Raw genomic sequence first — 16,125 nt, 5'->3', positions numbered from 1 at the left:
TAATTGATATGGCTGAAATGTTAATAACTCGATGGGAAAGAACCGGAACAGAGACATAACGGGAGAAAGGGGAAAAGTGTAAGTGTGTGTGTTCCTGAATTTGTCTGCCCTCTTGCGTGTGTCAGTGGGTTTATATTTGCGGCCCCCTTACACACATAGTACCCATTAAACTCCTGAGAGCCAGTGGTCTCTGCTCTACTGCAGTCCCACAGAAGTGAGGGAAGGCCAGTAGTTTCATTTAAGGCCCATGAATTTATTGTTAAAGAAAACAGGCGTTCATGTTTGTGTTTTCTGTCTATAGGTTTTTGCTCAGGTGACTAATAAGTAACTCTCTTGTTTCATAATCTTTCCTATTATAATCCTGATGTTACTTTTTTTGTAAAACTGCTGTTTTCCCAGCTGCAGCTCCAACTGCGTGATATGGTATGATTTTTGGAAGAGGTTTTTCCTGTTTTTTTGGGTTTTTTGCAGTGCTTGGACTGGCCCAGAAACCATTTGCTGATACTGGCCCATGAGGTTTAACTTAAATTACTTGAAAAATTACATTATTTGATTAAATGTTTTCATTTTTTTTCACATTCTCATCCCAGTCTTTGTTCTTTTATCTTTTTTTGTAGTGTGCAATGTTCCTTCATATTTCTCTTTGGAGCACTTTGTTTTGAAAAGTGCTGTACAAATCTAGTTCATTATCGTTAAAATGTATGTTTTCTAACCCGTGTGACTGCTTCACTATTACTCCCTCTGTATAGTAAGCTCAAATGTCTGTTTGCTTCTTAACCAGTCTCATACTCGTCTGTGATTTAGTTTCAATGCTCCGAACTGCCTGCGTTTCTTTCAGTCTCCACATGCGACAAAAGTAAACAGCCAAAAACGATCATGGACAACAAATCCTCTAATCTGTGTTCAGTATTCTGTATTATTTCGAAGTGTGAAAACCATCCTGGAACAGTAAATGTGTTGTAATTAGACTTTGATAATTAGAGATGAGGGACCAAGGGAGGTCCCAAAGTGATTATTATGGGCTAGCTAAAGCCAGACAAACAGGAGGAGAGTGGGCTGACCAAATACACCCAACAACTCTCACACAGAGACAGGCTGCTGGAGACAGAAACTACAACGAGAAAGTTTTTTTTTTTTTAACAATATTGTGGTCAAAAGTCAAACCTGTGATGCAACTTTAAATCACATTCTCAATCCATTCTTTTTCTCCAAATCCCTTTTTTTTTTTTTACCACCTATGCCTTTAATAATCCACCTACTCATCCTTACCTGCAGTCCAGTTTCTCTATCTCAAAGTGTGGGTTGAAGTTTAGGACGATACGTTGCGAAGGTTCGGGGGCTGTGATGACCCAGCGGCAGTTCTGATGAGGTGGGTACTCAAGTGGGTAGCCGGGGGTGGTGATGTAACCGGCGTCGCTGGCATCTAAATAGCCACCGCATGGTTCAGACGCTGGATGGGGAGAGACACGGGGGAGGAAGAAGAAGTATTAGAGGTGAAATAAAGTTAGAGGAAAGTCAAGTGGATGCAGTAACATGATGCTTTGCGGTGGCCTTTATCCACTTTATCGCCCTGCGTAATGAGCTATGGAAATCTTCCTATACGAGCGTTGAAAGGATCTGAACCGTGATGAAATTGTTGTGTAACGTTTAATATTTTTTTTCATAGGTTAATACATAGATTCACTGGAATGAGGTCATTGATAAGTGTTACAAAATGTGATTAAAAAAAACAACTCAGACAAAAGAAGGGCAGAAATTAGAGGGCAGGGGTTGAGGGAACCATCAGGAAAGGTGAGAAAACAAATTACTATTGAAAGACGGAGGAGAAAGAAAAAAGAAAAAAAGAAAATGCCAACTGATCAGATAAGCCTTTCACAACTATAGTACTTCCTTCAAAGCAGCATATTCAAGTCAAAAATACCATCAGAGTCAATGTTGTTTGCTTATCATGCCTGACCAGGACGATGTCAACACACTAATACATATTAATTTAATGTATATTTGTTTATTAAGCATGATTTCACAATAGGGAATCAGGGCAAACCAGATAAAAATGAAGATAAGAGTTGTGTGTTTGCAGAGACAGGATATGAAAAACAAAGAAGTGTGTGTACATGTGTCTGGGTGAATGCGGTGTCAAAGGTCAACGCAGCATCACGACGTACAAAGACGCCATTCTGACCCAGCACGACTGACACACACACTTAGACGGTGAATGAGCCATCCAGATGCCACAGTTACTGTCACAGAGCGGATCCACTTGTCAGCAGTCATACGTCTGTTTTGTGTCATAAACAATGCCATTCATTCACTGCGGCAGATGTACCCTGACATAGATGGGTAACTCATATATATCTGTGACACCCAACGGCATAACATGTCCGTTACACACAACTCTGCTGTATTAGATCTATGGAAACTATTGTGCACGATACTGGCGTCCCTGTTTGATGAACTGTACAGACTATCTAAGTGAGCTGAACTTCTTCATTGTTTAAGATCCAGAAAATGTAAGTTAAACATCAGAGTGGATACATTATGAGTACTTCTTTGTTAAGTCCAGTTTAACAGTTTAACACACTTTGAGCCACAATCTGCTAGAAGAGCCTCAACAACCAAGGTTGTTATCTTCTTTGTGCACCACCTCTAACTAACACTCTACCAGTCTAATATTCAATTATTAAACTTGACTTATTACTTATTTTGGCATTTGCCTATTTGCCTTATGTGTGTATTTTTGGTTGAAAGAGAAAATTGAAAACCTGTGTTTGTTAAATAGATGATTGCCTTGAAAGAACTATTCTTTCAGAACAAAAATTAGTACAATTGGACCAAAGCAAATTAATTTTGAGCTAATGTTTCGGGCTAAATGATGGACCAGGTCTAGATAATAGAGATGTAATCGGGCAATGAGCAGCCCCTTAAACAATTTCCTGTTTATGACAGAAAAAGGAAAAACAAACTCACAATCAACCTCCTGACAGTCTGCATTATTGTTTCAATCATGGCTAAATGTTCCTAAAGAAACCCGCTTCACAAACTCGTTGTGTATCTGTATGTTTAAGTTGTGTAACTTCTTGGTCTGGGTCACAGTCAAGCCGGCTCTGCTATGACGTTTTAGTTATTGCCAGCGTGCTGAGTGGGGTGACATAGCCAAGTCAAACTACTCAGCAGAATACGACATGTTTTAAAACTATTAATAGACTGGCTACTGTAAACCTACTCTGTGAGGAGGCACACATGCAAACATTAACACATGCACGCACGGCATAAACACTTTATCGGACACCGTCTTCAACATAAATTCACATGGAGCTAAACAGAAGAGGGGGGGGGGGGGGGGGGGATATGCAGCATTTAAAATCTCACTTTTTCATCATGGCTGAAAATATGCATGCACGTAGGCTGATGGTGTACGATATATATACTTGAAAGTAGAAGTCACATCTCAGCACGCAGCACGCTAAGTGATTGACGCTTTGGCATCTATATCTGGTGTCTACCTCACACTGTCTGTAAACAATTAGTGATCACCTCTCTGTGCCTCCCTCTATCTCTCTGTCTCCGTCTATCTCTCCCTCCTCTCCCGTGTTGCGAGCCAACTAATCTTGTCTATCTCCTCCTATCTGTTTCCAATCTCCCTGGTGACATACAGTAATACAGGAGTAGAGTTACAAGGCCTATGTAACCAAGCCAGACGTATTCATCTCAGCACCACCTGGATTAGTGTTTAACCAGTCAGGAATCTCACAGCAGCATCAGCCAAACACCACTTTTAGCACACCACTTGGCTAACTGTATCTTACGAAATATCTGGGATATGCAGAGGCGATGCAAAGGGGAGAAAATCTAGATTGTTAGAGAAATCTGATTCATTAATGAGCGATTGCTTGGGACTCATAACGCATACTTAGTAGCTCTTGGGCTGGGTCTTAAGGATTAGTCTTGTTCAGGCTTATTCTTGATTAGGCTTATCCTTTTTCATAGACGACTATACGACTCTTTTTTCAACTTTCAACTGACTTCAAGACACTTTTTCAACCAACCAATGGGTATACAGTAGAGGAGTGAACACAATAACATGAACACCTGTGCAATCTAAGTCAATCCAGTACAATAAACCTTTATGAAACGTGGTTTTTTTGGGACTGTGTCAGAGTTCTCGTATTTGCCATTCATGTAATGTGAGTTTCTGTAGGTAACATCTTTGTCTTTGTATCCATTTTTTGATATTCATTCTCAGTCTAACAACTCCCCTTCCCTCATTTTTCTCTCCTCACCTCTGGCGTGCAGCCGATAGAGACGGCACCTCCGAGTGTCTGATGAATAAGGCTGGTGTGATAGAGAGGCAGACGCTGTGTGCGCCCCAAGTATTGTGTCTGCTCTACTTCAAGGGTCTATCGATCTCCGGACACACACAAAGTCATTCAACGATTATCACATCCAAACAGGGCAGGACACGATTTGAGGTTACGAGTGCATGGATGACATCATATCCTCTCGCATGTGTTGTTATTGAACATAATTCAGGTGAATTTGATATTGTTTGCTTATTCAGTGTGCTAGATATACACACATTAAAGTTACACTGAGTGTGAGCTCATGTGTGTGAGTCCTTGCAGCAAGTATACCGATAAACAGGGGGAGTAAAACATTTTTTCTTTTTGAGAAGGACAACTAACTGCCATCTTAAGACGTTATGTAAATACAGCCTCCAACGGTAAATGTATAGCGATGCTAATTTGTATTCCCCCCTACAGCATTCTGACCTGCAATATCTGTGTGCATGCGTCTCAGAACAGAGGAGATGCTGAGTTGGGGGAAAAGCCTGACTTCACGTCAAGAATCATCAAACAGGTACACACAAGGAACTGAAGAGATCTAAGGCAAAAAGGGATGACTGGAGGTTGGGAAAAGAGGAAGAACGGGAGAAAAGAAGAAGAATGTTACAGGTTCTTTGACTCTTCAATGATAATTTGCCCCTTTGGACTTCACTCCAGCAATGTCACCGTGTTCCCAGGTCTCAGCAAACCTTCTGTGACTACAGATGTACTCAGAAAATGAGATCCGAGTTGTAATAAACCAGAATAATCCTTTAACGGCCCTGCGCAACATCATACCCCATTATGCAGCATCATACTGGACTCTTCCACTTTTGTGGTGAGTTTTAACAACATCAGCATAAGCTGAAACAGAAGTACCACATCAAAACATCAACAGCTCCGTCTCAGTTTGTCTGTCCCTCACAGAAAACACAACCACTTCCCTACTCTTGACCCCAGACTTCACACAAGACAGCTTTTCTCTCAACCACATCAGCATGTGTGATCTTCGGGGAGAGGCTGTATTTAGACCACATATTCACAACAAATGCACAAACACAAACCGCTGAACATCGCTTATCCCCCTCTGGCTAAGACATCACTGAATTCAGACCACACACACACACACACACATACACATGCATATACACAGGATAAGCAGCAGTAAACGGTGCTAAGCAGTCAAGCAGGAATATAAGACAGGTCACTGCATTATTTATGGTTCTCTGCCACGTTTAGTATTGCATCCTGATAACACCTATTCAGCAACTTTTCCCCACATGCGCATAACTCAACACACACACACACACATGCAACCATACAGAAATGTAATAAAAACTTGCGCAGAAATGCATGCACAGGGACGTGCACACAAACACAAACGCACACAAAATCTCAAACAATTACAAAGACACACACTTCCACATGGAGCTGCTTTGCAAAATTGAACTAGATCCTTGTTTGTTGGCCCCAAATGCAAATTTTGTGACCTTGTTTCTAAGACTCCTTACAGATTCATTTTCCCTCTGAGTACGGAGTCTGATTTGACTCTAAAGAGACACTTTTCAGCCTGTGTGTGTGTACGTGTGTGCATGCGTGTGTGTGAGAGAGAGAAACAGAGAGAGAGAGAGAGAAAGTGTGCCTGACCCTGCTAACCAGAAGGCTTGTTAAGAGCAAGGCTATCATTTGGCAGATCAACTTATTATCCACCATCACTGGCCCAAATACTCAAAGCAGTGCAGCGACTCTAGTATTCTCATTACTGTGACCTTGTTGGAAACAGGTCCCTGAATTTAACAATCAATAAAATCTGCATCAGAGCCTGAGGGGGGAAAAAATACAACTTTTCCCATTGATTTGTATGCATTTTTTTTTTTATTATTTACACTGTATTTCAGTAAACTGGCTCAGTTCCAGCCTCACAAAGCGCTCACAAAATGCTTCAGGCATTGTTACCTTAAACAGTAGAAATACAGATACGTTTGTTGTAAAAAGCTTTTGTGTGACTCTGGGAATATGAGCAAATAACAGGCTGAAATGTCTTCTTTGGATCAAACCCAAAGAGCTTTTAGTCAACGAAACCTGGGAAACCTCAGGAATGGACAGAAAGAGAAAGAGAGGAGAGAGAAAGAAAGGGAGAAGGAGGCAGAGCAGGACGAAAGAAAGAGAGAGAGAGCGATGCCAGAACATCTGTCTCTCATCATCTGAAAGGAGAAAGTCAGCAGCTCAGAAAAGCTCACTGGACAGAAAATACAACTTACACAGACACACACGCACACACACACACACACACACACACACACAAACACACACCCACACACACATATACACATATACACACAAACAGGTGGGGTTGTGCTTTTCTCCAGGTGCCCTGCATTAAGCCACAGTGGAAAACTACAGAGAGAGCAGAGTGTGTGCGTGTGCGTGTGTGTGTGTGTTTAAGAGAGAGAGAGAGAGAGAGTGGGGGGGGGGGGGGGGAGATAGCGGAGGACTACAAAGTATCTGAGATGAAAAAAGAGTGATGGGAAAATGGAGAGAAGAGAGACAAGGAGTTATGAACAAAGAAGGATGAGTGTGTGATAGAGAGAAAAAAAACTGACATAAGAACAAGCTTCTCAACTCAAGAGCAAAGACATCACCTGATCTGTGGGGCTTCAGAGAGAAGAGAGAGAGAAAGGACCGTGGACAAAGGAAGATAGATAGAGAGAAAGATTTAAGAGCAAAAGCAAGACAGAGTAGCAAAGACAAATTGAAAGACAGACTGAAGGAGAACAATATGAGGAAGAGGAAGACTAGCGGAAAAAACCACATTGTAAGGCAGAGAGGTAGATATAATGTTCAAGAATGACTTGAGAAAAGAGTTTGAGGTTAAATTAATTTGTTTGGGACAAATCACGCTCCAATGGAGCCCAGCCAAAGTCCACTTTAAACAGCCAAGGTACACAAGTTGCTGCGTGTCCAATGGTTTGGGCTAATCAGGATAAATAGAAATGTGCGTACATTACGCAGCATTTATGTACAATAACAGCTAAAATAATAAAGCCTTTTGAAGGCCCATTGCATCAGTGTCTGGATTTGATGTTCTGTAGAGCAAAAGGGCCCCATGATTTTATCTGGTTCCTTTAACTTTAGCTGACATTGTGTTTGCATGGTGCATTCCTATGCAAGTTTACATTTAATCATATAACTGAACATAAGGTCAAGAACTACACTCAAACCTATATAGGATAATACAGATGAGAAAGCCAGGACAACTCTACTTACTGTTACTACGCAGTGTGCTCAGCCAATCTACTCTGTCTAAATAAAGATTTAATAACTTACTGGTAGGATCCTGAAATCCACCCAAAAAGTAATTTGGACCATATTAAGTTATGGCAACAAGGTTGTTCACATAGTTAAAAAAAGATATGCTCAATGAGAAAACAATATGACAAACTGTTTAACAACTGCATACAAAAGAAATCTGCATACAGGTGTTAGGAGGTCAGTTATACATCCTCTTTCCCAGGATTTTCCCATGGTTTTCACTTCCTTGTGTTTCATGTCTGTCCCCAGTCTGTCTCTCTCTCTGCGTTTGTGTGTGGGCGTATACTGGGCATAGCCTACTGGTTTCCCTCTCCCATTCAACCTGAGCTCCTGCAGCTGATCTGCTAATCAACTCTACAAACCACAGCAGTAAAAAGTCCCCAGTTCATCTCTCCAGACTCTGCCAGCTGGTTCAGTCACCAATGCAGTTCACCACACCAGCTCCCTGTACACCTGCCACGTCAGCCTTGTCCTCATCCGCTGTTTGCCAGTTTGGATTGTGAATCCCCTGTTTACTCTGCCCTGCCTTGAGCCCCTCTTCCTGCTTCAGTCCTGCTTTTGCCCTGTACCGCTGCCTGCTCCGCTCTGCGATTCCCAGCCCCTTTACCACGTCCAAAACCAAAGAACACTCAGCTAAGCCATCACATCCATCTTCGACTCAAGCTACAATAAACTGCCCTTAACCATTCCTGAGTCTCCTGGTCTGTGTGTACATTTGGGTCTTAAATCGAACTGTTAAAACAACAGGCTTTTCATTAGTCTTCTCTGGATAATTTATGACGCAATCATCCTAAATTACTAAAGAGTTGATTATTAAAATGATATGTGTATCCCTTTAAGTGATGGTAAAAAAAAAAGAGTAAAAACAGCCTACTTGATGCTATTTATCAACCTATTTGTCAAGATGTGTATCAATGGAGTCTCTCTAACAAGCCATATGAATGGATTCCCAACCGTTAAGGTTCATTATTTTCCAGGCAGAGAGAACAAAGATGAGAAAACATAAGATTGACAGAGTTAGAGAGAAAAGACAGTGAGTGGATGAAACAGTAAAGAGATTTCCCACCGTAGCAGAGAGGGGCAAAAAGAAGGTGAGGGAGGTTTCTTAATCGGAGCGAGGGAAAACACTGACAGAGGGAGGTGTGGAGAAAGAGACAGGGTGTGCAATTAAAGAAGAGGTGAAGTGCCATGAAAAGTGGAAAACAACAAGATGATTCAGCGTGAAGGGAGAGAGAAAAAGGAAAACAACCTCTGGCCTTGCACGGCACTGCTCTGGAGGGACTACTGAGGACACAGAAGGCTTAGCTCGTACACAAACGCACACACACACATTTTTCTTTGTGTGTGTGTAAAGCTTTACTAAAAGAAGCGAGGAGAGGCAAATGTCCTCATTTGAAGCATTTCCATGATCTCCCCATCCCTCTGAGGACATTTGTTCTTCACAAGTATACAAAAAACAAGAAAGCACACACACACACACACATACACACACACATCTCCCCATCCTCTCTAATTACTCCAGTCATTACCAATAGCCAGTGAAGACACTAGAATACTAACAGTTTACTAATGACATGATAACTGTAATTAGAACATCCTGCTGGACCCAGTAATTGTCCTTTCCCTTTTACTGACGAAAGAGAGGGAGAGAGAGACAAAGAGAGAAAATAATGTGCTGAAGGTTAATTGGCTTAATGCTTATTCGCTCACTGCAGACTCGGCTGTTGATGTCAGTGGACCAGGACCTCTGTTGTTAAGTCACTGTCACTCCAGTGATTGAAAGATTTATGTCCAAATTTTCTTTGTACGGCTAATCCATATGTAATTTATTGGGATTTATTACGACTTAGATGTGCCTCAAAAAGAAAAAAAAATGAAAAAAACACCAGCAGTTTGAATCACTTGAAGAATAAGGATAACCCTTTAACTTAAAAACCTGGTGGAAAACACCTGCTACCTGAAAATGAAATCAGTTTTGAAGAGAGTCTCCACCACGGTGACACCTGCTACAGATTAGCATCAGATGTTAGATCGTCACATACAATCAATCATTTAAACCTAACCATCACCTTAAAAGAGCTGATTGAAATGTTTTCGTCTGAGTTGTACTTCATGGCCTCTTTGTGAAGAAAAAACTGTCCAATGATGTCACTACGAAGGCCTTCAGCCACATTAAAATGGGTGAAAAACACTTTATTTAACCAGTGGAAACTAAAAAAATGGTCCGAAATACTCTACATATAAATTAATTCAATCAAATACAGAAAAACTAAGTCTTTTGCCTACATTATAACCAGAATATATATATGAATAATATGCTTTACCTCCTGTGCTCCACAGAGAGGAGAGGAATAAATCTGGGTTGGTTTACTGCAGGTGGCTCCACTCAACTACTGCTTCACACTCTGCTGCTTTCCTCTTATTCCACTAATGCCACTCTCATGCTTGCTCATTCCCTCTTGCTCCCTTTCTCTCACTCTCTTTTTTTTTTTTTTTTGGACTCTCAGGATCCCTTGCTCTCTCCGTTTCTTTCTCTTGCTCTCCATCTCTGCTCACTCTTTCCTCATCTCTCTCTTTTTTATTGCTTCATTTTTTTTCGGTATGCTTTGCTAACATGAAACTTCGCAAGCCATCAAATAGCAGCAAATAGATTTTACATTATCATTTCCTTCCCTCAGTATCAGTGAATCATTTACCATATCTGACAGTGTGGTGGTAATAAAGGATGACTAACATAGGGGGAGAAAACAATCATGGAAAATTACAAGAAAATTATGGGAATTGCATAGACAAACATAGATAGATGAGCTAATTGCCCCTTCTTTTTATAGCCAGCAGCAATATATTTTGCTGCTAATATTGAGCATTATTCATTCAATCACTTTTTTTTTTTTTTTTTACTCTGTTATTTGTCTCACCATAATACGCTGGTGTATTTCTAGCCTTTTGGAAGTATTCTTGTCAGTCTTCATATGCACTGAGTAATTATCCACAGAAACACAAAATTACAAAGAAGGGAACAAATACAGTTTAATTCATATTTATAGAATATAATATCTGTAATATTTCAGGCTAATAACTGATCTTCTCTAAAGCAAAGTAATTACATAGAATGACTGTGTCAGTGGCAGTGAATCAATTAATTTTGTAGAGAGCAAAAACAGGGTATAACCCCATTGTGTGAATGAATGACATGGTTGGTTTGTTTTATAGATGGCCAGTTGAAGCTTACAAAGCATTTCGACCCAGACCAATGTAACATTTAAGTATTACAAGGGGGCCCCACAGGGCAACACAACACCTGGTTATGTTAGGCATGGGGCTACAGTAAAGCTCGAGGCTGGTAAATAACAAATGCATTAGGGAGCCCAGTCACACTCATATAAGGTCTGCATTAAGTTATAGAGCAAAACATCTTTTGGTTCAGCAATACAATGACCTAACATTTTCTATTCAACTTCTAAAAGCATGAAAAGCTCAGCCAAAGCATGTAATACACTCACCGATCCACTAGGGGATACCATGTCAGTATCAGGTTTTGCCTCACCTAAGTGTGAAAGTGTACAGGTGGGTTCCAATACCCACAATCCTCTGTGCAGCAAAAGATACCTAACATCGACTGAGCCGCCAAGACCGCAAATTGACAGAGGCATGATGGATGGTGAGTGTCGGGACAGTTTTTTAAAAAACGTAACTTACGTTACTTTGCCTGACAACAAAGGTTGCCTAACTTTGAGGAAGTAATAACCTTAAACCACACCAGGTTTTAAGTGATCATTTAAACCCAAACCATGATCTTTCCCTTATGCTAACCAAGTGGTTTTTGTGACTAAACTGAACCAGACATTAGCCACAGTGTTGCCCCCTGCTGGTACTGCACCTTCATACACGTGTACACTTTTCACGCTTATTACACACTTTGGCTGTAACTGGGTTGAACCATACTGCTGCCCTTTTATTTATACAGTCACATAAAAACCTGCATGTCCAAAATGCATAATTTGCAGAATTAGTGACCCAAACTACACCTGACTCATTTATTTAGTTATATGCGGGCAAGATTGTTGACTTTTTCCCAAAAGGTGCAGAAAAAAATGTTTCCCCCTCATAAAATCACATTGAGCCACCAAAAAAACAGTTAGTGCATACCTGTGGGCAAGTCCCCCCTGCCCCCCCACTGCTAGCATACTCCTCACACTCTGTATCATAGTGAGCCAGTTTCATCATCAAGCATATTTCAGCAGAGACACTATAGAGGCAGACAGCTAGTCTTGAGTGGCCAATTATGTCCGTTTATCTCCCTTCCAGGCACAGCTGTGATCAAACGGAATGAAGAAACAGGATAAAACAGCAAGGCTAAAAAATCATTCTTCCGCTTCGTTCACTTCTTTTTCGCAGCTTCCCCCTGCCTGTTTCTGTCTCTCTTACTTCCTCCCCCCTGTACTTCCATCCCTCCCTCCCTCCTGTCTCTCTCTATATACTGTATATACACTTCTTTGTCACACTATGCTCTCCTTGCTCATATCTCTGGAGACAACAGAGCAGAAGCATCTGTAAAAGTTTACTGCTGAGGGAACGTCCCCCTCACACAGTGTGAGTGCGTGTGATCCAGTGGTTCTCGATGTACCAGCAGAAAGATTTCCAGTGGAGTTTGAGGGAGTTCCCAGAAAAATTAAGGTTGATATATTGTCAAAGGATGCCCTGTTATCAGGAAAATAACAGATTATCAACAAGTCCTCATATCATCAGAACAAAATTAGCTGTTGGTCGGTTATAGTGGTGACATGTTTTGTATTTTTAGGAAACTGATTGTGGTCATGCAAAAAAAAGAACTTCTTGGTTATGTTCGGGAAAGATTTGGTCATTGTTTAAAAAAAATGATGACTACCACAGTAGACAGAACAGAAACCCAGTAAAGTCAAAGGCGGTGCCCATCCACCCTGAGCTGCACAACTTCCCTGTGAGTTTTTGCTGTGTTATAAGAATCTTGCTCAAAACTTCCTGCTTTCACACTGAATGTAAAGAAGTCATTTTTAACGGTTTAATTTAAATCACGTAAATCTTGGCATAAAAAGGTCTCTGGAGTGAAATCACTCCAACCAGGGAGTTCACAGTGGCCTAGAATTAGTTTGAAATGTTAGTCAACAAGCAAAGCTCCACATACAGCACTTTGTTTCATGGCACATATCTTCTCACATCAGAGGTGCAATGTGATGTAAAGAATGCCTCCACTGTGTTCTCTGTACACTGTTTCTCCAAAACAACATTTGGCAGACAGGCCACTCAATCCAAGTCATGAGATCTGCAAAAGCCCCGGCTAGCCTCCTGAATAAGCCCTTAATCAATTCAGCCAACTTCTCCACAGCTACCTCTTAAATTCCCTCTTTTTTTGCCTCATTTCAAATAACGTATTTCAAAGCAGTCTGAACAGTGAGGTGATATTTAAAAAAAAAAAAAAACAGCCAAGTTCATAGTCACTTTTGCAGAAACCATTAAAGACGGTGAATGTGTCTGACTGTTTGTGGTAAAAAAATTAAAAAAAGAAAAAAAAGAAATCAGTCTATTTTGAACTTTTTTGCTTCTAAAATCATAAAAGGGAGTGGAGCACCACAATAAAATATGATGTAAACGGTCTTTTTATCTTTTCTAAAAGTTTGGTTTATAAAACAACAAGTCACGGTTCTCCGTTTTCATTGGCTGACATTTCAATTAACTCATAAACACAACCCGTAGCCACATAAAAGAGAATTTAAGTATTGATGCATTTACTCTGAATCGCCACAGGTAGGCTTGTTTTATTCAAATACACTTAAAGAGTGCGTAAAAGTGGTTTGTTTAGATACGCGCACGAAGACCTGCGTTAAACGCATTAGACCTTGCCATCAGAGTGTAAAGCGCACGGCTTGTACTGTTTCTCACTCCAGAGCCAGTGCGTACAACATTTGAGGTAAACCGTTGATGAGTGTAAATGCAGTTGCAAACACCATCACGCACAGCACACGGACTGGGGGGGACTGGTGACAGATCTCCGCACCCTCGGTCGTTGTAAGCGGAACGAAATCGGACCCCCGTGCGTCTGCAGCGTCGGTGCTGGCCTCCGGTAGACGGAGACAGTAGCCCGGTCAGATTCGCCGCCACCTCTCCGCACAAACCGCTGTAACATTTAGAAGGGCAGACCTATGCAGTCAAAGCTATAAAAGGCATGTAGCTGCCAGCCTTTAAGTTAAAAAAACGTATTCCAAGCAAGACTATATTATAATGACACATTATGGGATAAAACAAGTGCGTTAAGGTCGCAATTAATACTATTGCGCAGCTGATACGGATATTAGTCCCGATAGGAATATTGTGGGAACATTATAGTGATTTTTCATTACTGAACAGCCCTCATGAGATCAGTGGTTGATGAAGCTGCAGATAGAAATCTACAGCATGTGGTTAAAATGTTCTCCAAGACGACAAAAATCTATATTGATACCAAGCCAACATCCTCCAGTCATTATAGGACGGAGTGAAACCAGCAGTGGACTGGGGTGATGAAAATGTTGTTGTTGGTAGTCTTACTTTATCTGTAACATCGCCTAGTTTGAGTTCCCCGCGTCCATAAACAGGTGATTTTGAAAATCGCCACAAAATCACAGACGCCAAACACGAACCTTTACGCAAATAGGGAACGAATTTAGACTTTTGTTAAATGAAAAAAAAAACAGAACTGATTTGTGTTCATTTTTGTGGCCGTTTACTTTCACGTTGACCACTCATTACAGGTTGTCTAGCCTTACTGAGTGTGTACTGAGTGTTTACCTGTCTGGTGTAAACGCTGACAAGAGTGAAATGGGTCGACGCTGCTGCAAAGTTAAAAGAAGACAGGACATCCTGTAGCAGGTATCTCCCTCCCAATTGTGCTGAAACTGATATAATCAATGCCACTCAGTACAGTATTAATTAATGATTTATTTGAAAAGGGGAATGAGGCTGGAGTAGCTCCTGTAGCCACAAAATGCGTAATGGTTTAGGTTTCGATAAAATGTTTTACATTTTTTACGCGTTTTTTTTTAACGATATGCCCCATATAATTTTATAGACTCTGTTTTCGTTATGAGTGTGAAAAAGTTTTCTCAATTCCATTTTAACACCTACGTGTGATACTGGGATTTTAGCGGGCAGCAAATGTGTCAAACTTACCTCCTTCCTCTGCTTTGACTGATGAAGGCAAAAGAAAAGCCAGTAAACATCCACAAAGCCACATGAATAAATCCATCTTTTTTCCCTTGGGTGTGGAGAAAAATCAGCTCCTCTCCTCCTTTTTATTATGTTTATCTTAGACAAAGCTGCAGTCCAAAGTCCCCTTTCCCCTCTTCTTTGCCACAGTTTCTTTCAAGCGCAACACGAGTAGTGTCCAAAAATCCACTACAAACGCCGGGTTGCAGTATGAGTTATGTCCGTGTGTGCCACTGCTTCTCTCGGGGACACTGAAAGCGGCAATCTGTGAAAGGAGATCTGAAATCAGCGCAGTTTCTACTCGAAACACATTTTTAAAGCCTCAAAATCCATTTCGGTGCGCACAGACAGCAGCACTGTGTCCCTCTGTCAGTCACAGAGCGCGTGGGAATATAGACCCCGTCAACACCGATGACAGACACAATCAGAAAACAAATAAGAAATCACTGATTGAAACCATCAGCAACCAACAGAAACATCTGCCAAGAACCATTAAGTTTGACAAAACCTGAAAAAGTCTCAAGGGACTGGTCTCCTCGTTTCGATAAAATATCCCCAAATCTTTTTGCCCTGTCTCTCTTTCCCTCTGGCGCATTCACTTAGCAAAAGGACAAGTGATTTACAGAATATACATATACACATATATATATATTCCCATCGATTTTCCTCTTAATACACTGTCCCGATAACAGTCTGTTCTTGCGCAAAAGAAAACAGTGGATCTTCTGGAAGAGGCAGCTTCGGCGTGCGTGCGTAAAACTGATCGGGAGAAAATAAACGTGCAGCCTCTGCGCTCTCCTCCTACAAACTGTGCGTTTCTTCACTTCGCTCTTCTATGCCCTCTCGCTCTCTCTCTCTCTCTCGCTCTCTCTGTCTGTCTCTCTCCCTCTCCCTCCCTCTCTCTCTCTCTCTCTCTCTCTCTCTCTCTCTCCCGGCAGCTCCGGCAGTGCGCTCCTTCCCTTCCGATCTCTGCCGGGTTTATGGCAGCGAGCAGGGCTGCTCACTCAGTCCCCTGCCTCGCTGTGCGTGCACGCCGTACGCGTGCGCGTGTATCGGATTACAGTAGGCACCTCGGCCCGCCTCCATATAGCCCCTCACTGATTAAAGAGCAGTTTCATCTCTCTCTCCTTCTCTCTCTCCCTCTTTGCCTCACCCTCTCCTACCGTCTATATTTCCCACCATCTCCCTCTCTTTCATTTATACCACATTTCTCCCTTGCCTCTCTATCTAGATACACCCTCATTTACTCTTTCTATTCCCTCCCCATCTC

At 41.5% G+C, this 16,125-nt stretch overlaps 1 protein-coding gene across 3 annotated transcripts in view; it reads right to left on the bottom strand.

Moving 5' to 3' along the window:
• LOC122992104 (neuropilin-2-like) overlaps positions 1 to 15,825 on the bottom strand; it is a 98,951-nt gene extending 83,126 nt beyond the window's left edge. For all 3 annotated transcript variants that reach the window (XM_044365702.1, XM_044365704.1, XM_044365703.1), the window contains exons 1-2: positions 14,820 to 15,825; positions 1,270 to 1,450 (exon numbers count right to left, since the gene is read on the bottom strand). In XM_044365702.1, coding sequence (XP_044221637.1) covers positions 1,270 to 1,450; positions 14,820 to 14,895 — 257 coding nt within the window. In that variant the 5' untranslated portion in view covers positions 14,896 to 15,825. The remainder of the gene's footprint in view (positions 1 to 1,269; positions 1,451 to 14,819) is intronic.
• Between the last annotated feature and the right edge of the window lie 300 nt (positions 15,826 to 16,125).

Source organism: Thunnus albacares, chromosome 11, assembly GCF_914725855.1.
Source record: "Thunnus albacares chromosome 11, fThuAlb1.1, whole genome shotgun sequence".
Lineage (NCBI taxonomy): Eukaryota > Metazoa > Chordata > Actinopteri > Scombriformes > Scombridae > Thunnus > Thunnus albacares.
The sequence above is the reverse complement of the archived record's forward strand: the minus strand, read 5'-3'. Positions and strand labels throughout refer to the sequence as shown.